This window comes from Sus scrofa, chromosome 1, assembly GCF_054392235.1.
Source record: "Sus scrofa isolate SSC_HxYL_T2T_F1_AM1 chromosome 1, Sscrofa_HxYL_maternal_Yorkshire_Landrace_v2.0, whole genome shotgun sequence".
In the NCBI taxonomy this organism is placed as follows: Eukaryota; Metazoa; Chordata; class Mammalia; order Artiodactyla; family Suidae; genus Sus; species Sus scrofa.
This window is the reverse complement of record NC_139383.1, coordinates 176973349-176994396: the sequence shown is the minus strand read 5'-3', so window position 1 is coordinate 176994396 and position 21048 is coordinate 176973349. Positions and strand designations below refer to the sequence as shown.

Genomic DNA, 21048 nt, shown 5'->3' with positions numbered 1-21048 from the left:
CTGTGGCTCTGGCGTAAGTCGGCAGTTACAGCTCCAATTAAACCCCTAGCCTGGGAACCTCCAACATGCTGTGAGTGCGGCCCTAAAAAACAAAAAAAATCAATACATACCACAATGAAACAAAAAATCCAAGATACATTAAATGAAAAAGACAAGATGCAGAATTGTGTAGGAAAGGTAAAAGTCTATTTGCATTTTTTAAAAAACAAAAAGAAAAAAAGTACATATACACACACAAAAATCCTGGGAAGCTACTCAAAAAACTAGTGAGTGCCCTCTCAAGAGTCCAGGTGGGAGACAAGAAAAGGAAACTTTAAAAAAAAAAAACACATATATATATATTTGAAGTTTTCTTTACTGTCTGAATTTTTTCCCCAGGCACATGTATATATAACCTTGACAACTTTTTAAAAATGAATTCAACAGAAGATCATCTCAACTAAAGCACACTGAACAATAAAGACACACACTTCAAGGTAGTTTTTTTTTCCAAACATTTACTGAACACAAACACCAATTTTTCCTTTTACACAGCAATATTGTTAGTTTCAAATTAGCTGGGCTATTAGGACTGTCAGTTATCATGAAATTAAAAATAGTCAAACTCAAATAGAAAATGTCATGCAATATATAAATCACTAACAGACCTCTGGTTGCAGTCAGCAAGTTTACTATGTTTATTAAAGTCACATAAATGGTTTGACAAAAGTGCACAATAGAATGACATCACTGGTTTGTTATAAATCACAGTGAATTACTAGAATACAACAATGTATGTCCTCTATATGGAAGATTGCAGGATAGGGTGAATATTATAGAGGATCTTTCAACACGTTACGCCAGTCAGATTTTACTCCTCAGCCATGTATCTCTGAAAAGATTGGTTAGCAAAGCCGAGGGGTTTTTTTTTTTGTCCCCCTCATTTTTTTCTCCTCTATCAATTACTAAGCAACAACAACAAAAAAGGCCATGCACAAATTTTACAACACCTGATTTTAAAAAGATACAAAACCTTGTTCACGTGATCACTTGGCAAAGCTTGCATCTTCATTCCTTCATTTTTCTGATTAGGCCACTCATCACATGACTCACCCCTAAATGAAAAGCTGTTAATAATTGAGCAATTCGCACCCCTGCACATAATCAAGATAACACTCCCCATAACCATCGAGTCAGTGTCCCTTCCCTACACGTTAACACAAATGAACACACCACAAACCTAGGACTAAAGACCACATTTACTTTATAGCTTTAAAAATTAATATATCTATCACCACTATCCATGTAGTATTTATTTCAGATCCCACATTTGGGGGAAAAGATACTGTACAACCCAGCCCATCTGAGGATTTGGGCAAGTCTGCCAGGAATGTATGAGAAAGCCCAGCAATGTGCCATACACATTAGGAGCCCTCTACTTTCCAAAAAGGTATCCAGAGCAGGGCTGTGCATTTTCAGAGTAGGAGTGAACACACAGCTTAAAATCTTATGGACTAATAACTTTTCATAGAGCAAAACGCAGAGTTTGGTTTTAACTCATTTTAATGTTATAGTATAGTCAGGAAAATGGAGTAGTCATCTGTACATTGATATATCTGGCTAGCCTGAAAAGGAACATTTAAGATTTTTACAGAAAAATCTACCATAAAAACAGGTCCTTTAAACTTTTACCCATCCACTCTCTGTTCAATCACTGGCTGCTTCTAAAACCAGCAAACTGTAATCCAAAGTCCAACAACTCAATCCTTACCCCGCCCCACTCCCCAAATAAGAAATGCTTCTGCTTGAATAATCCAAAGTGGCCTTATCCCTAAAGTAGCTGCCTCAACTGAGGAGACCTATAACAGGATATTGTTCCCTTGGGATTTTGATTTTCAAAAACACTTGCCAAATACAGAGTTGATACTTATGGAGCTGCTGCCCACAAATTATATTTTACTTCAACCAGTGCTATCATACCTAAGTTTCTCATAATTACCAGTTATGAATCAACTATTCGTGTAATGAAATAAAACCCTTCCCAGAAGCAAGACCAAAGCTTGCCTTTTGGTTTGTTTGTCTGAAGGTCCCACAGCACAGAACCTGAAGGTACTTAGACCGTGGCCTACTAGAGCAATCCAAGGTAGACTGAAAACTAAAGTGTCCAAATTCTTAGGTCAAAAAACTTCCCCTTCTTTAGCAGTTGAAGGGATGGATTTGATGCCCATTCCTTACCTAAACTCAAGAGTTCAATTTTACCAACTCTGAAGTACAAAACCCACCCAGATTTCACATGGTTTGCCCAGGCATTCATCCACCCAGGCCTCTAGTTCAACCAAATTTATATGACAATTACTGAGCAAGACCAAGAAGTTTTGACTGAATCTGTAATGTTATCAAGGAAGACTTATCCAAAGCATAATTCTACTAATAATAAATATAAAAATGACAAAAGTGGCTAGAAAGTGGCAATAGCCTAGTGCTCTCAGAGATGAGATACACAACTATCACCTTGCTTACCTATCTATTTTCCTTAAAAACAAAACAAAATAAGTTTGGAAGGGTTTGGCTAAACATATCTTAAAATAATTCTACCAAAAAACAAACAAACAAACAAACAAAAAAACAGGCATGTAGATCACTTGTTTCAAGAATGGTTTTATACAGGTGTTTCACAATACATATTTGGATTTATTTTACAAGACAAAATTAGATCCTTAGCAATATAGTGTACAATGTACTGCTATACTATAGTTTTTTAAAAAAAAATGTCAGTTACCATTCATTAGCAGAGTTCATAGTCTATTCCACTGTCTTCAAATTCTTTCTCCAACTCTGTCAACATTTTAATCAGCAGTTTTAATCTCTCCAGCATTCAGTCTTCCTGTCTCAAAAACTATGTCATTAAGTTTTGATGTCTGAATATGTACAGATAATCATTATCCTCATTTTATAAATATCTAAAATAGTTCTGGTCCTGGGTAGCCAAAGAGATGAAATGGTTTTTAAAACATGCAACATAATCTGATATTTTAAGTTTTGATAGTTTTGATATTATGTTTAAAAAGAATATACATTAAGAATGGAACCATGTAAATACCAAGTATCATAGCCATTCCTCAGACTGTCAAAAAAGCAGGCCTTGAAGTCTAAAAAATACAAGGTCTGATCTGAGCTGTGAAAAAGGTGTGATTCACTCACCTGGAAAATGTGCATTTCCTCTTTCAGATCATGAGAGTTGCCAAGAATCAAGGCCAGTAATTTTCAACTTAGGTCTGACTCAAACCATCCAAAAAACCTTCCTTGTAAAAATCTCAGGTTAGAAACACAAATATATTACCATGACAGAACTCACCATCAAAACACTCCTAAGGCAAGAAGACACGCAGAGTATAACTACAACAGTAAAAGTATCTTGCATTCTTGGGGGGAGAAGTTTTTAAAGTCCCTCCATCCATTCCCTCCCACCCTTCAAAGTATTTCATTTCATGGGGTTTCTCTATTTTATTTAAGGCCCTAGGTGCTGATTTTGGCTTGGTCATTATGTTCTATACTGTCCAACTGCAAACTTTTTCTTACACTTCACAAAGCAATAGCCATACATAAAATGTTAACTGAAACTTTACAAGTTTTGTTTGTTTATATCTGATGTTGTTACATCTTTATAGTGCTTTTCATTAAAGAAAAAAAGCTGCAGGTGTTCACTTACAGTACCATGCACTATGAGTAGCTAAGGCATTCATTTGGCACTAGAGAGAAAAATACAGATATAGCTAATTTTATTTATCATTTTTAACATCAATAGAAATAGCTGTGTACCTTTACTTGAATTTCTGTGATGCTTAAAAGATAATCACGGAATATTCTTTTAGTCTGACAGTTAAAGTGTTGCCATTAAAAATAAACCAAAAAACATTAAGACCTCCATATAGCCTGTCAGAAAAAGTAACATTTTGTGGTTGCAAAATGTGCTGCCCTCAAACAGAAGTATCTTTCAAAATGTCATTGGGAATTATTTTCATCATCAAAAACATTGAACTTCCTATACCACACTAGTGGTTTTTCTACTTATTATCACAGACTGAAGTGAAAACATTAAAAATATCCAGTTCCTCTTCATCTGTCATAAACACCATCTTAGGGAGGCACAAATAATGCCCTCTGGAAAAGTAGTTTCCAATTTTAAAAGATACCACATAGGAGGAAAGGGCAAAGGGGACAAAAATAGAATGTATAACTACTTGTTTCATAAGAAAACAAAGCATTCATAATTTTTACATGTCTGTGAGCTGACTCAAATGCAGGCTGTTACAATTTAGATTAATTACATTAAAACTGAGATTTCCACAAATTTTAGAATCCAAGCCTAAAAGCAAATAGTCCATTAATAGTCTCTGAAAAGTTGCTTTAAGAATACTACTATTTTGTATGTATCACCCAGCATAATTCAACAATTTCAATGGATTTAACTTTATAAATTTGTAACTATTATTAAGTGAGCACATTTTTTCAGATTAATCTGCAGCTATACTTTTTAAAACCCTCCTGATGTTCTAATGTGTTGTTATCACTTCACATAAATAATGGAAGAGTGAAAACTACCTATAGCAGTTTGGCATGTGCAGAACATCTGGATAATCTATTACTTTTAGTTGCTTTTCTTCATGAAATCCTCAGAACTGCTGCAAAGGATAACATGCTGACACAGGCTTAACAGAAATACTTTTGTAGGCAGTTTTTAAAAAAAAAAAAAAAAAAACATTATCAACTTCAAATCATAAATGTCCTTTGTTACATAAACAAAATATTTTATATCCATTCCTCAAAAAAAAAAGTTAAGTGACCAATATCCAAACACATTAAATTATAGTTACACCTAAACAATGTGGCTTTGTTTAAAGTATATTTGAAATCAATTACCATATGAGGCAAGAAGACCACATACAAAACTAAGGAAGGCTGGGTAGGGAGGAAGAGTAGTGGAAAGAAAAGTAGAATTTATGAACACATAATTCTATTGTCTGTGATTAAAGTCCTTTACTTTTTAGCACCACATTAAACGATTTTACATATCCAGTCACTTAATGAAATCCAACAAACTCTTCAAGAGTTCTGGGGATCTGGTCTTGGTAGTTAATGTCATTAGCCCGAACTGCCCGGGCAGCCAGGCACTTGAGACTCATCTTCATTTGAGTTTTAAGTAGTATTTCTGACACCCCAGTTGTACTTTTGTCTAGTGGAGTCTTATTCTGCTTATTTGTCATGTCGGTGTGAGCGCCAGCTTCAACTAGACTAATGATGATAGAGTGCAAGGTCAAAAAGTCACTGATGGGCCTGTTGTACTGAACGATAATGTGAAGGGCACTGTTCCCTTCATTGTCCACAGCATTCACCTCAGCACCACAGTCCAGCAGGAGCTTCGTGACAAGCGCGTTTGGAAAGCTGCAGACGTCATTGGTGTGGAAATCATCAACAGGGGTGTTTGAGTTGACAGCTAGATGCAGCAAGGTGAAACCTTCACGAGTTCTGGGATCGAGGTGAATCAGGTTGTAGATCTGCTTGTTAATTTTGCACTGATCTTCTTCACTGCACTGGGTTTTGGTGGAGATGCACACCAAATACAGAAAGGTATAGAGATTACATTCATAATTGTCCATCGCATTGTGGACATCAGCATCTGGAATATTTTTTACTCTGTTCATACTTTGCTCTATTTCCAAAACACTGCATCTCAAAACACATTCTATGTCTGGGGCCTTCACGGTTTCATTCAAATGTATCATCTGTGAAAACACTTGGGCAAATCGAAGAAGATCCTTATGGGTGTTCCTGTTACCTTTCTGTCTGAGGTGCAGGGCATGAAGCCACAACTTGATGCACTGTTCGAATTCCATGTTATCTGCATAAACAGCTCCCCTGTAAATGATAGGATGGGAAACATCAATGTTGTCGGCACCTAAAATCCGTTCCCGAACTATGAGGCCTTCCATATGAAGAGCATCTCTGTCTTGCCGAATGGATTCCAGTTCCTGAGGATTTCTACATTCAGTTCTATTCCCATAAGCATGAATTGGTGGAAGAACCTCTTTCTCTAGAATGTTATCACCATCTTGAAACCTCTCCAGCATAGCTAAATATAAATAGTGGTATGTCTTCATGATGTCATAGTTCTCACGGTCATTTGCAAAGGAGGCACCCAAGAGCTCCAAAGCTTCAATCCGACTCCTCCGGTCACAGTCAGCATGAGAGAGCAACAGTTCGACGACATCAGCTTTACAGCTTTCAGCTGCTACTTTTAATGGCGTCATCCCATGGCCATTCACTACTATAGCAGCACGCCATTTTATCAGCTCTTTCACAATATCTATGTGCCCAGCTTCAGCTGCAAAGTGCAACGCTGTAGCTCCACAATGTGCTTTAGCATTCGGATCAGCACGTTGTTCTAAAAGGTATCTGACCACGTCAGTGTGTCCCTTATATGCTGCAATCATTAGGCAGGTGTTGTCATATTTGTTGGCAATGCTGATGTTGGCATTATTTTCAACCAAGTATTTCACAATGTCCAATCTGCCATCAAAGCATGCTGCCCGCAGGGGGGTCGAGTTAGTTACTGTGGTATGGTTCACATTGGCTCCATGACTGACTAGAAGCTTAACCACTTCAAAATGTCCTGCTCCTGCTGCACACCAAAGAGCGGTGGCGCCGTCAATGACATACCTGTTCATGAAGAGAACACAGTTAGAAAATGGAGGTCACCTGCCCTAACACAAATTTAAAGGATGTATTCATTTATTTTCTGACCAAAACCTCAATCTACAGAAACACTAGTAAAACATTAGCTTGGGTGAAAATAAAATCAGGTAATTTAAGTAAAGCACTTTGCATAGTACTTGTACGAGCACAGTAAACGTTAGCTATTACTACTAAAGTATAAAAACCTAAAGAAAGGAAGAATAACTGACTTTCTACTAGCAAAAGCAAATAAATTTCAGAAAACAAAGAGGAGATGTATGCGGATTCGCTGTCTCCTAGGAGCACAACATGTTCTTCCTTCCCAGCACCCTCTAGGTACCATAGTTTCTCTAATACATTAGCAAGAAAGCCACCCCAATCTCTGCAATAACACTGTGTTAGACACTGTTTTGGGAAGAAAAGCATTCAGGCAGATAACCCTGATTAACAGCACCATCTATCACTTCTGCTGAAAATAAAAGACCCACTTTATAAACATTCAAGCAATTACTTCTTCGGTTCCAAATAATGGTGAAAAATCTTATAGGCAAAACATTCACGGTAACAATTACCTATTGGGTTACCTATGGGGGAGAGTATAGGATTGACTCTGAAAAGGCTTAAAGCAACTAGAAATGTCCTATATTTTGATCTGTGTAGTGACTACATGGATGAATATTTAGGGAAAAAAACTTATCAAACCTCACACAAAAGATCTGTGCTTTTCACTGTAATGGAAGTCATGACTTAAAATAAATTTGGGTGTTCCCATAGTGGCTCAGTGGTAACAAACCTGACTAGTATCCATGACCACATGGGTTTGGTTTGATCCCTGGCCTCACTCACTGGGTATACTACTGGAATGGAATACTACTCAGCCATGAAAAATGCCACCTGCAACAACATGGATGGACCTAGAGAGTATTATACTAAGTTAAGGTAGTCAGAAAGAGAAAGACAAATATCATATGATATTACTTATATGTGTAATCTAAAATATGACACAAATGAACCTATCTACAAAAGAGAAACAGACTCATGGATAAGGAAAACAGACTTGTGGTTGCCAAGGGTGGGGAGGAATGGAGTGGAAGGTTGAGGTTAACAGATAGAAGCTATAATACATGGAGGGGATAAACAATAAGATCCTACTGTGCAGCACAGAGAACTGTATTTAATGTCTTATAATAAATCATAATGGAAGAGATACTTAAAAAGAATGCATATATATATATATGTGTGTGTGTGAATGAATTGCTTTGCTGTACAGCAGAAATTAATACAACACTGCAAATCAAATACACTTCAATAAAAACTTTTTAAAGTACAGGTAGAAAGTGCAGTCTTTTTAATAAATAGTGAGGAAGCAGCAACTAGATACCTGCTTGGAAAAAAATTAACCTTGACTCTATGCACAAATATTTGAGAAGTGGCATAAACCTATAATGTGGAAAGCAAAATAATAAAAACCGTCTTTAAAAAAGAAAGTGGGGAGTTCCCGTCGTGGCGCAGTGGTTAACGAATCCGACTAGGAACCATGAGGTTGCGGGTTCGGTCCCTGCCCTTGCTCAGTGGGTTAACGATCCGGCGTTGCCGTGAGCTGCGGTGTAGGTTGCAGACGCGGCTCGGATCCCGCGTTGCTGCGGCTCTGGCGTAGGCCAGCGGCTACAGCTCCGATAAGACCCCTAGCCTGGGAACCTCCATATGCCGCGGGAGCGGCCCAAAGAAATAGCAAAAAGACAAAAAAAAGAAAAGAAAGTGGAGGAGTTGCCATCGTGGCTCAGCAGAAATGAATCCAACTGGGAACCATGAGGTTTCGGGTTCAATCCCTGGCCTCTCTCAGTGGGTTAAGGATCTGGCATTGACATGAGCTGTGGTGTAGGCTGCAGAGGTGGCTCAGATCTGTGGTTGCTGTGCCTGTGGTATAGGCCGGCAGCTGTAGTTCCGATTGGCCCCCTAGCCTGGGAACCTCCATATGCCACAGGTGTGGCCCTAAAAAGCAGGAAAAAAAAGAAAAGAAAACCTTCATGATCTTGTGGTTGATGATTTCTCAAACATAATGCAAAAAAAAAAAAAAAAAAAAAAAAAAAAAAGCACTAACCATAAAAGAAAAAACCTGATTAGACTTCATTAAAATTTAAAACTTCAGAGTTTCCATCATGGCTCAGCAGTAACAAATCCGACTAGTATCCATAAGATTCAATTCCTGATCTTGCCCAGTGGGTTAAGGATCCAGCACTGCCATGAGCTATGGTACAGGTTGCAGATGCAGCTGGGATCCTGAGTTGCTGTGACATAGGCAGGCTGCTACAGCTCTGATTCAACCCCTAGCCTGGGAACCTCCATATGCTGCAGGCGTGGCCCTAAGAAGACCAAAAAACAAAAAAACAAAAAAACCCTCTTTTCATCAATAGACAGTGTGAGGAAAGCAAACAGGCATTCCACTCACTGGGAGAAGACATTTGCAATAGATTTATTTGACAAATGTCTAAAAAGGCAAACATCCCAATTAAAAAATGGGTGAAAAGACTGAACAAGTATACTTCAAAAGTAGATACTGAAATAACCAATAAACATATGAAAAGATGTTCAAGATAATTACCAGGGAAATACAAATTAAAACCAGGAGTTCCCAATATACATTCAGTAGAATAGCTGAAATAATAACACTGAGATGACAATATAAAGTATTGGCCAGGATGTAGAGCAACTCAAACTCTCATTGATAGAGTGGGAATGTAATTTGGTTCAACCACTTTGGAGGTTGACTGACAATAACTAAAGTTAAACGTACACTAACGTTATGACCCAGCAGTTCCGCCCCTTGATGTATATACCAAAGAGAAATAAATGCAAATGTCCGCCAGAAGACATATACAAAAATGTTCATTCATAGCAACTTTGTTCATTATAGTCTAACACTAGAAACGACCAACAGGATAAATAAACTGCCATATATTCATGTAATGGAATACTACAAAGCATAAAAATAATAAACCACTGATACATGTGATTCCATGGATGAAGCTCATAGATACTATGTTAAGCAAAAAGAAGTGAGACAGAAAAGAGTACCCTACATGATTCCATTGATAGAAAGTTCAAATACAAGCAAAACTAATCTATGGTGATAAAAGTCAAAATAATCATTACTTTTGGTGGGGGAGGAGAACTGACTGAGAAAGGGCACAAGGGAAACTTTCACAGTGACAGAAATATTCTGCATATTAATCTAGAAGGTGATTACATGGATGTAAACTATTAATATTTTTTAACACTGTACACTTAAGATTTATGCACTTTATTAGATGTGACCTTAACTAATTAAAAATACATATTTCTATATCCAATTTAATTAAAGTTAATTTACATAATTGAAAAACAAAAACAAAAGAGACACAAATCCATTTAAAGAAAAAGGTTAAGGAGTTCCCTGGTAGCCCAGTGGGTTAAGGATCCAGTGTTGTCACTGCTGTGGCTTGGGGCATGGCAAAAAAAAAAAAAAAAAAAAAGTTTAGATAAATACAGATAGCTAATAAATACTTTCAATATGCTAAGCACTGTGTTACATGCTTAATATGCAGTATATCTCATTTAATTCTCATAATCTTCTCCCAATAATCCTAAAATAGATATTATGCCCATTTTACAGATATATAACTAAAAGGCTTACATGAGCCTATTCAAATACAAATACTTTTGTGTTCAAAAAATACAAAAGTACTTTGAAAACTACATAATGCATCATATGTAAAGAAACAGTATGTCATTGCTCAAACATGTTTCAATTTAAAAAGCTTTTTTTCAGGGAGTTCCCACTGCCACACAGTGGAAATGAATCCGATTAGTATCATGAGGATGCAGGTTCAATCCCTGGCCTCATTCAGTGGTTTAAGGATCCGCATTGCCGTGAGCTGTCATGTAGGTAGTGGACCAGCCTGGATCCCGAGTTACTGTGACTGTGGTGTAGGCCCACAGGTGTAGCTCCAATTTGACCCCTAGCCTGGGAACTTCCATACACCACAGGTACAACCCTAAAGAGCAAACAAACAAACAAAAAAAGCTTTTTTTCAAACTGCTTATTAATATAATCTATCAAGAAATCATTATGGAATTAATATACAGTTACATTTACATAGTTACAATATTTCCTTATACTCTTTAAAAATATAAAATTGTTACATACCAGGTACATGAACCTAAACTAAATAAAGACTGAAGAAATGTTACATTAAAATAGACATTCACATACATTATCTTTAACTCTTGCAATAACTATACAAGATAAATAGGACCCCCATTTCAAGATGGGGGAGAAAAGAGCAAAAAATGATTAAAGTTTTTTCTGGCCTCATTTACCAGAATTAATGACATAAGAGTAAAAATTAAATTAGAAGTATATACTTCACTTGTTTTTTTAATAATCATTTCATACTTTTCCTGGTATAATCTAATAATGTCCATTTTCCCTACAGTAATGTGACAGGAGCCTAAAAAAGTTTCAATTATCTATTTTTATTGAGGCAATTAAATTTTCAACAGTTTATGATAAAAATATTCACTGTAAAATGTGTTATAAAATGACTCGTCCTTCAGATACATTAGCCTTAGTGATTTTTAAATTTCTATGTCCAAACAAAAACATTAAAAAGATTAAAGGAATTTATAATCCTAACATCTATGACATTTCCATCCATAAAATACAGCTAAAATAGCCAAATACTGTCGCAAAACAAAATATCAAACACATTTATAACAAAAAATGAAGATAAAATAAATAAAAATATAATTGAATTAATGCAATATTTACTTAATGCCTATGGGGGAAGCACTATAAAACAATGACCTTTCTAGACTCAGTTTAAAAATCACAATGCAAATTCTCTATTAGGTATTTCACCTTAAAAATCAAGAAACTTTAATCTGATATTCACCTTTCTAAACAAAATGTATGCATCAGATGATGGAAACGTCTCCCAATGAAAGATAACATTTCTGATCACAAAACTAAACTCATCTATTTCCTGGTTCAATCTGAAATAAAAATGTCTGGTTCAAGCATTTTAAATGGAAATAATTCATAAAATGTAAATGACCAGCCCTTTAATCAAAGTCTCTAAAGTCATTTATTAGATCATATGTACTTCCTTGAAATATATACTGGAAATAGCTTTTCAAATGATGCTGTGCCCCTATGCCTTTCCTCCACCTGGACATTTACTAAAAGTATTAGTATTAGAACTGACTTTGGGACCGCTCAAGAAAATCCTCAGAATTCCCAGAGGTCCTGCTCTCCTTTGCATCCATGTCAGCAAACCTCTTCTCACACAAGAGTGAAGAATTCCCAACATACCCTGACACAGAGCAATCAGACCCTTAGAACTCTAGCCAGCACAACATTCCATGGTCACATGACACCTCCCCTTTGTTCTGTTCCATTTCTCTAACATTTTTAAAGCTTCCCATTCTCCATTTAAAGGTTCTGCTTTCATTCCCTTTTATGTGACTCTTCTTATCCATTCATCTATGTCAATTTTAGTCTTTACACAGTTAGCCATAAATAAAATAATCTCAAATATTATCCTAAAGATATGACAAGGACTCAAATATCAGCATGAGGCTTAATCTAGGTGGGTGGTCCCTTCCCCTTGAGGCTCTATTAGAAATCCACTTTAGTTTTCTAAGGTATTACAGAAGTTTTTAGGCAGAATATAGACTTTAAAAAATAAGTTATTGCTTTTAATGTCTCTGTGTGTCTCTCTCTCTTAAACACATATACACACACAGTGTGCCATATCAAACCCACAATTACACAGATACTGTAGCTTAGGATCAAGCTAACAAATGAGTCCTCTTTTTTTTAATATTAGGCAAAGAGCAAGATGGTACACAATTTGGCAAAAAAAAGCGTGAAGATGGTACATAAATTACTGAAAATTAGAAAACACTAATGCACCTAGCACACAGAGAACCTTTTTATCCCTATCTGGCCATGGGTCTCAGGTACCAATGGAATCTAAAGAAAGGGGTTTGGCTAAGTACCTCTAAAATTCCAGTCCCCAAGGAGTGAGTGAGCTTCACATTATTAACACCTCACTCAGACTAACATTTTCACAGTGTCTAGAATGAATGTAAAGTGAAATCATGACATTTGCAAATAACACTCTCCACATCTATTTCTGAAATGCCTAAATAACTGGAACAAACTGCAAAATTACCTCACAGAGTGGTGTGAGTGGGAAGAAAGGTGGCCATAAATTTCAATTCTTCTTCTCTGTTAATTAATTTGTAAGCTCCTCGAAAGTAGAAACTTTACATTTTTTTTATATCTTTTTACTATATCCATAGTATTTGAGTGGCACAGGGCTAGGCCATCACAGGCATTTAATAAATTACAAAACAAAAACAAAAAACTAAACTCCTTTGACAAAGCGGCTAATAAATTCATAATTGCAAAAATCTATAAACAAAAGACTGAAGAAGGCTTAGACAAAATCTCAAATGATAGAAATGTTTGCAATTACAGTCTCATCAGTCTGACTTGATATTTTACACAAAGATCATCAAAATCTGGCCTCTAGCTCACTACAGTCTCTCGCAATCTCTTTCTTAATTCAAGGGCTTGAATCCCTCCCTGCAATTGCACTGAAACACTTGTCATTACAAATACACCCTACTGCTGCCCCTCTTCTCCACTTTCCACTATCCTTTTAAGACTGAGCTCACGCATCACCTCAGCTGTGAAGTCTTCCCTGATTCTCCCAGGTGAAGCTGAGCACCTCCTCTTCCTGTCCACTTCCGTTCGGAGTCCAAAAGATTTCTGTAATCCTGAATGACATGCCATCTGCAATTACTCATTTCATCCATTTCTCACCCCCCTCCCTCACCAGACTGTCTTCCTCCGCAGTAAGAACAGTGTTATTCATCTCTGCATACCTAATCCCTACCATGGAAGGTGGTAAGTGTTCAAAATACGTTTGCTTATTGAACCTCCCAATTTCACTGCCCAGTGCAGAATACTGGGCAAGGTAAACCAATATACCTGCTCAATACTACATTTCTAGTCATTTCAGGTTCTCTTCAATTGCCACCACAAAATACCTTTCCCTTTGATGGTTAAGAAAGGAAAGCAAAGCCTTTCCAAATGTTTTAGGAAACTATTTTTTCTTGCCACTATTCTCCCCTCATCAGAACAGGACTCAGCAAGCTCCTTAGCAGTCGTGTTCCCAAGCAGCTCTTATTGCAGATTCATATTTCAATGGATGCTTGTGCCTATACAATGGGAATGGTGCTGGAAGTTCAGGGGTCATTCTGCTTCACTCCTCTGGGTATAGTAAAGGCTGTGGGAATGCAGGGAGTTACAGAAAGAACACAGAAGCAGTAAGGAAAAACAAACAAGAATCAGGTTGCCATCTCTGGTTAACATGAAAAAGACCATCTCCTTAATGTCTGGAAAGGTGGTACCAGAGATTAACCACCACCCAGGGGCTATCATTTCAGTAAAATGTAATACTCTGAACTATTTCCCTCTCATCTAAAACAGAAGAAAAACTCTTATTATTTTAACCTACAAAAAGGATCAATCACAATCCAACAATGCCGTAGTCATCTTCAAGAAGAATTATTTTTTTAATCAGGTTTTAACCAAACAGTTTTCAATCACCAAAATTAAAAATATATATTTTATGTTTGGACCACATCTACCTCAAAAGAAGAAAAATCCTAGAATAGCTTATATCTTGCCACAAGTCAACAAAAACAAATGCAATCAATGAAGCAAAATTTTCATGCAGTTGTAATCTGTAAAACAGGTTACAATCATCCAGCACAGAAAAGATAATGTCAAACCTGACAATCCTGTACTCAACATTATCATGCCCCAAAATATGTACAATTAAACCTAAAAGGCAAGTTTTAACTGTAACAATATGAATTTTTGAACCCCCCTCCCACCTGGAATAACAGTAAATTATCAAGCTTCCCCACAACATCACAAGATAACACCTATGAAACAACGGCATCATTCCTCCTACACCAGGTCCAGTGCCATTTTCAAAGCCAACATATCTACCCCCAGCAATGTGAGAATCAGAATCATGTCTTGGGATGTCTGGCTGCATGACAATCCCTCAAGAGCTGATGGTGATGCTAGTTCTAGAGGCGTATTTTGACATGAAGCTTCCGCAACCCGCTAAGGACTTTATCGGACACTCAAAGGAGTAAAAATTGGGTGACCAAATAATTCCACAGAGGTCTTCAATGTTAGCTGATGACCTCGTTAATTTCTGACCTCGGTTTCAACCCCGGTACTGATAATGGGAAAACCTGAAAGGGCAGCAACTTCCCCCATACTGCTTGTTCACAGACCATCTAGTAAGGAATACAGAATGCCTATTAGGTATCAAGACAGAGGGTGTGGCTAGTTACCTATGGAGGGAATAATGAGTAGGGGCCAATGAGGATGAGCAGCAAAACATGGGATGGAGTACTAGCCTTAGAAGACGAAGTGGGCATTAATGGGGCAGGTCAGGAGGTACAAAATGGGAGAAGTGCTACCTCCATGAAGAAAGAGAGAGGGAGCGGAGGACCCATGAGTCATGGGTCCGAGCGCGATAGAGACGAGGCTGGGACTAGAATATACCTACCCGTCGAAGCGGACGGTGCCAGTCTGCTGAGTCTGCACCCGGTAATGTTCTAACAGCAAGCGCACCACTTTTGCGTGTCCATTGCGAGCCGCGATGATGAGGGGCGTGGAGCGCTGCCCTCCCTGCTGGCTGACATAGCCAAGCAGATAGCGGATGTCGCTTTCAGACCGGTTGAGAAGCAAGGCGGCCAGAGTCAGCACCTTGCCCTCGCTGGCCGCCTTGTATACATAGCCAGCCAGGCCCTCCATGGCCGCCGCCAACTCCAATACCCGTTTGGTCGCCACCGCTGCTGCTGCCTTGCGCCCCCGGAGGCCGCGTTCGCCAGCGCTTCAAACCTGGGCCCTCACAGCCCATTCAACAGGGCGCCGCCGCCGCCGCCGCCGCCGCCGCCGCCGCCGCGCCCAGGCAGCAGTGCGGCCGGTGGAGGGTGGAGACGCAGAGGTGGCCCAATGCCGCCGGGGGCACGTCCGCGATTCAGCCCGGGCACTGAGGAGGGCGGTCAGGGCCGCCCCCAAAGCCCTAGGCGCCGGCCCCGGGCCGAGGGGATCTCCATGGCGGCCGCCGCCCCGGGCCTCAGGCCGGACCCCTCCTTCCTGCGGGCTGCGACAGGCGCGTGCCCGAGCTACGGGTCGCCAGCGAGGTCCCAAGAGGCCCGCGCGTGCCCCAGATGGCGAATGATGGCAGCGTCTCACCCAACCCGGACCGCCGGGCCTAAGGCCTGAAACTGCTTCTGCCTCTGCCTCCGCTCTCCGTCCTCCCCAGCTGGAGGAATCCCGCAGGCCCTAGCCCACTGGAGCTCAGAAGCGCTAGACGCTGATGATGGCCTGGAAGTCCGCGCCTGGCGAGACCCCCGGAGCGAGGCTGAACGCTCGGGCGGCAGCAGCCCCTGGGCTCGGAACCGGGAGGAAGGCGGGCCTCCGCAGATAAGGACGGGAGGGGGAGGGTGCGAGCGGGGGACGATTAAGTGGGGTGTCTCTTACAAAGCCGACCGGCCGGCAAACCAGACCCGATGAAGAAAGGTTCTGCTGCGCGAAGGTGGCCCAAACCCATTTCGGCCCTGAATGTCCTCATTGCCCTTGACTCCTGGAGCTTCCAACTCACCCCCACTAGGCCCTGGAGGTACTTGGCCAGTGAGTGGGAAAGAGGGCGCCGAACCGTTACTACCGGTGGGCTAGGGAGGCGCTCTCCGTTTTACCACAGACCTTGTGGGACCCCTCACAGCCCCTGATTGGGGGCCCAGGGAGGGGGATTCGCGCAGCCGGCAGGGTCCATTTTAGGAACAGGGTGGCGTCTCTGAGCCCCCGAAATGTGGGAGGGCTTGGAGGACCGGCACCAAGCCCTGAAAAGAGACTAGAAGTCAGCATGTCTGCTCTGGAGAGGAGGATTGAGTGTGTGAGAAAGGTGGGGGGAGATAGGGAACTGTGGAAAGAGGCGAGATACCCTGGGAAGGAAGGCGAGGGCTGTGCTCAGACAGACAGGACTCCAATCCTGAGCCTGACAGAAACTCCGGGTTTCTCCCAGACCTCTCAAGATTCTTAGGATTTGAAAAGATCATTTATCCAACGAATATTAGAGATCTACTTTGTTCCAGGCGCGGCTTGGCACTAGGGGTTGGGTGATAGGCCACAGAGACACAGTGCCCCTTCAGGGACTGTTGTTGAAGGGAAAACCGACAATAAACAAGTAAATAATAGACAAGACTGGTTGAGTTCATATCATTAGCATTTGCTAGGAAGCAAAAGAAACAGAGTGGGGGGTGGGTGAAGGGCGGAGCTAATTTAGCTAGGGTGCTCAGAGACCTCCCACAGGTGAGGGGAGCTGGGGGTATTCTAGGCAGAAGGAATATCTGTTACAAATCTGAGGAGGAACAGTCTTGGTGGGTTCAGAAACGAGGGTCAGGGTGGCCACTGCAGAGTGAGCTATAGAAGTAATAGGAGATGAAATCTGCTGGGTGCAAGTCATGTTAGGGCCCAATAACCCATAAAAGTGTTTAAAATCTCCTCAAGTGTGGTGGGGACATTTGAGGAGGTTTTTTGTTTGTTTGTTTTTAATGGCGGCACCCGGGGGCATATGGAAGTTCCCAGGCCAGAGGTCAAATCAGAGCTGTAGCTGCTGGTCTACACCACAGCCACAGCAACTTGGGATCTGAGCCAGGTCTGTAACCTACACCACAGCTCAGAGCAGTGCGGATCCTTAACCCACTGAGCGAGGCCAGGGATCCAACCCACATCCTCGTGGATACTAGTCAGGTTCGCTACTGCTGAGCCATGACAGGATCTCCATTCGAAGAGTTTTAAACAGAATAGCGACAAGATAAAATTTTATGTTTTTTAAAAAGTCACTCTTGTCTGCTGTGTGAAGAATAAACTCTGGTAGGCAAGAGTCAAAGCAGGAAGGCCATTTAAGAGATAAAGTTTTGGACTAGGGTGGTAGGAGTGCAGGTAATGAAGCTGGTGGGACAGTCACAAAAAGTACAACTTATGGAGGTCATTTTGTCCTCATGCACACAAAGGACAATATCTACACCTCCACCTCCAACACACACACACACAGGACAATATCTACCACAGAAAAAGAACAAATACATTTATTTGGTCCCAAGGGACCGGCTGGACTCAACAGATTCACATAAAGTATTTCATTTGAACCGCACGGTTCCAGTCCTAGTTGATGAAGGCCTCATCTCAGTTGCTGGGCTGTCTGGGGTTTGGGCCACTTCTCCATCTTCTCCATCTGCAGCACAACTTTACCTATTCTCAGATCTCTACACAAACTTTTTTTTTTCTCCCTTCCATATCAAACAAAACCAACACTGGAAATCAGAGCTGAAGATGAGATTCTACCTGTAGAGTCTCTGAAATAGCTGGTGGAAAAGAAGGCGAAACTAGTTGTTATCAATCTAGGGCTTCAGGGTTAGGGAAAAAATTCCAGTTCTTGACAGGCTGACCCAGGCTTTTTGGCCTCTGGGCACTTGGCAGTGACACGTTCAGATGTGTGACCTGGGTGCTGCCTTCCAACTGACTTTATTCCCAGGCTCTGCAGTGCAACCAGGCTCCTCACATTCTCTCCCTTTCTCTCCCTCCCCCTTCCTTCCTCCCTCTTCTTGCAGCCTTTTGCCCTGCATCATTCTTTTCACACCCGACTTTTTGAAGGTGATCCAGACACAGGCCCCTTCTTCCCTTTGGTTCCATTTTCTGAAGGAGACCTGATTCATCCAGCTATTCATTGCTGATTAAGAAACTTACTTCTTCCTCCTCTCACCCTTTCAAGCTGAACTAGGGTCCATCCTGGTGCTGACACACAATTTGGTGTAACTGGGTGAGCGCCAGGAGGGGTGGCTAAACCAAGAGTCATGACAGAGAGGAGCCCAGAACTTGCATTTTGTGGGAATACACTTCTCCTCCAACAGCCCAAGGTCAGGAGCCTTGGGCTGCTCTCTCCTTTATCACAGGTGATAGAGTTCTGGGCCCCCTTGGTTGTACAATAGCCGTTGACTGACTGGAGACTGTTTGGTTGCCTGTCTTACTTGGGCTTGGAGGATGACATGTCTGCAGTTAGGTTGGGCGAATCGGGGAGAGAGGATGTGTAAACAGGACAAGGTGGCTTTCCTAAAAAGCCAGAGCCCAGGAATAGTTCCTTCTGCTTCTGACCTATTCCCTTCCCCTTAATAGAAAGCCACTGACAAACGAACCATGCAAAACATAACTACGAATAGTTATATCATGATGGAGATTGATTTGCTGATGGCAACCTTCTACCTGGACCAAAGATAGCACCAGCCTCCAGCACTGTGCTTTCTGGAGATTGGAGGTGACCTTTGAGCAGACTTATCTGTACCTTCCATGGAGCACTGCTTTTGCCAAACCAAGTCAACCCAACCTACAGCTCTGAGTCAATGGAGTTTTTCTGATGTTGTGTAAAGTATGTTCGAAATGTCGTTTTTGGGGCACTAGTAAAGATACTTGTTTCAGTCCTGCAACCTTCCCACGTACTCTAATGCAAGAAGATGACTTTTGTTGGATAGATTGAGGTTAGACCCCCTTCTCTATGGGCTAGCTATGACCTTGGGCAAATTTCTTCATCTATACAATGGAGATAATAAATACTTTCCTTGTAGGGCTGGTGTGATGGTGACATGCAAGCTCCTTCACCAGCCTTGTCCTTGAAGGAGTTCCTGTCAGCACATAATATTTCCCTTCACCCTAGCTCTGACCCCACACTCGTACTGCTATTGTGCCATTAACCTGCTCAGGAAAGGACTTCCCACCCCATCTACCTTTTTCCTGCAGGAATGTGTCCACCTCTGGACACATATGGAGAGTAAATCCATAGTATGCAAGGGGCTGGGGACAGTAATTGACAAGAGCTCAGAAATTGTAACAAAGCCATGGAAAGGAAGATGTCAGAAATCAGTGATGACCAAGAAATCACTGGTGACCAGTCTCTATTTGCCCAATTTCAGAAGACTAGCGACCCACTGGCCTTTGTCTCCTCCTCCTGTCTCCCCTTGCCTTCCCCTGAAAAGCAGATGTAATGATTTTCAAAGAAAAAACCTAAGGTGGAGGAGAGGGGGCAGCTGGTCTGTGTTGTTTCCCAAACCAGTTCACCCCTCCCAGACTTGGGTTTACCAGGAAAGAAGACTGAAGCAGACATGTGTCTTCCTTCTAACCCCATTCCTCCCTGAATTGTGGATTAGTCGGGTACCCTGGGCTTATAATAACAGAAATAACAAGAGCCAGCTTGTATTGAGTGCTTACCCTGTGCTAGCTGTCACAGTAAACATTTTACACAGATTAGCATGTTAAATTTGCAAAAGCCTTCAAGGGACATGCCGTTATTATCATTCTCATTCTTCAGATGAAGAAACAGAAATGTTGTGTAACTTGCCCATGGCCTCATAACTAGAGTGTGGTAGAATGTGAGGATTTGGGTGTCAGCTGTCAGCCCCCTACCCCTGACCCTGCTACCAGACTTCTGTTCCCTCTTTATCTCCCTCTGAGTGCTCTCTGCTGGGCTGGAGGTCCCAAGGCTTTCTATGGTCCTGATCACTTTGCCAGGTGCCAATCAGGTAATCCAATCATCCAAGCTGTGCTAATGGGGGAGACCTAAAGGAAACTTTCCCACCTGGCCACCCTCACACACCCTGGGCATTCCTGACTTTTTTTTTTTTTTTTTTTTTTGTCTTTTCTAGGGCCGCTCCTGCAGCATATGGAGGTTCCCAGGCTAGGGGTCTAATTGGAGCTGTAGCCACCAGCCACAGCCACAGCCACGAAGGATCCGAGCTGCATCTGCCACCTACACCACAGCTCATGGCAATGCTAGATCCCTGACCCACTGCCAGGGATCAAACCCACATCCTCATGGATACTAGTGGGTTTCACTTTCACTGAGCCACAGTGGGAACTCCCCTGGGCATTCCTTATTCCTACCGGGGAACACAGGTCCAAATCCGAAACAAATGCTCTCTCATCCTAGAGATCTTCCTTGACTTTGCACTGAGCTCCACTTTATTCCTCTCTTGGGACCTTGCCTCTTTCTAATAATAGCTCATGTCTGTGTGGCCCTTTATAGTCTATGACACTTTCTGATCCACCCAATCCAGCCCCTGCCTCCTAGGCTTCTTAACCACCTTCTGTGAATGGGGTGACAGAACATGAGGTTTAGCCTCCAGGTTCTGGAGCCTGCTCTACCA

At 41.2% G+C, this 21048-nt stretch overlaps 1 protein-coding gene across 1 annotated transcript; it reads right to left on the bottom strand.

The window, feature by feature from the left end:
* Positions 1-653: 653 nt before the first annotated feature.
* Positions 654-16256, bottom strand: FEM1B (fem-1 homolog B). Its single transcript, XM_003121751.5, has 2 exons — positions 15357-16256; positions 654-6696 (listed from the first exon to the last, which is right to left on the bottom strand). Exons 1-2 carry the CDS (start codon positions 15602-15604, stop codon positions 5061-5063), a joined length of 1884 nt encoding a protein of 627 aa, XP_003121799.1. The 5' UTR covers positions 15605-16256; the 3' UTR covers positions 654-5060.
* Between the last annotated feature and the right edge of the window lie 4792 nt (positions 16257-21048).

Coding starts and splice junctions, on each gene's coding strand:
- FEM1B (XM_003121751.5), bottom strand. CDS start 15,604: ATGGAGGGCCTGGCTGGCTATGTATACAAGGCGGCCAGCGAGGGCAAG. Junction 6,697..15,356: donor GGCACCGTCCGCTTCGACGG/GTAGGTATATTC, acceptor CTTCATGAACAG/GTATGTCATTGACGGCGCCA.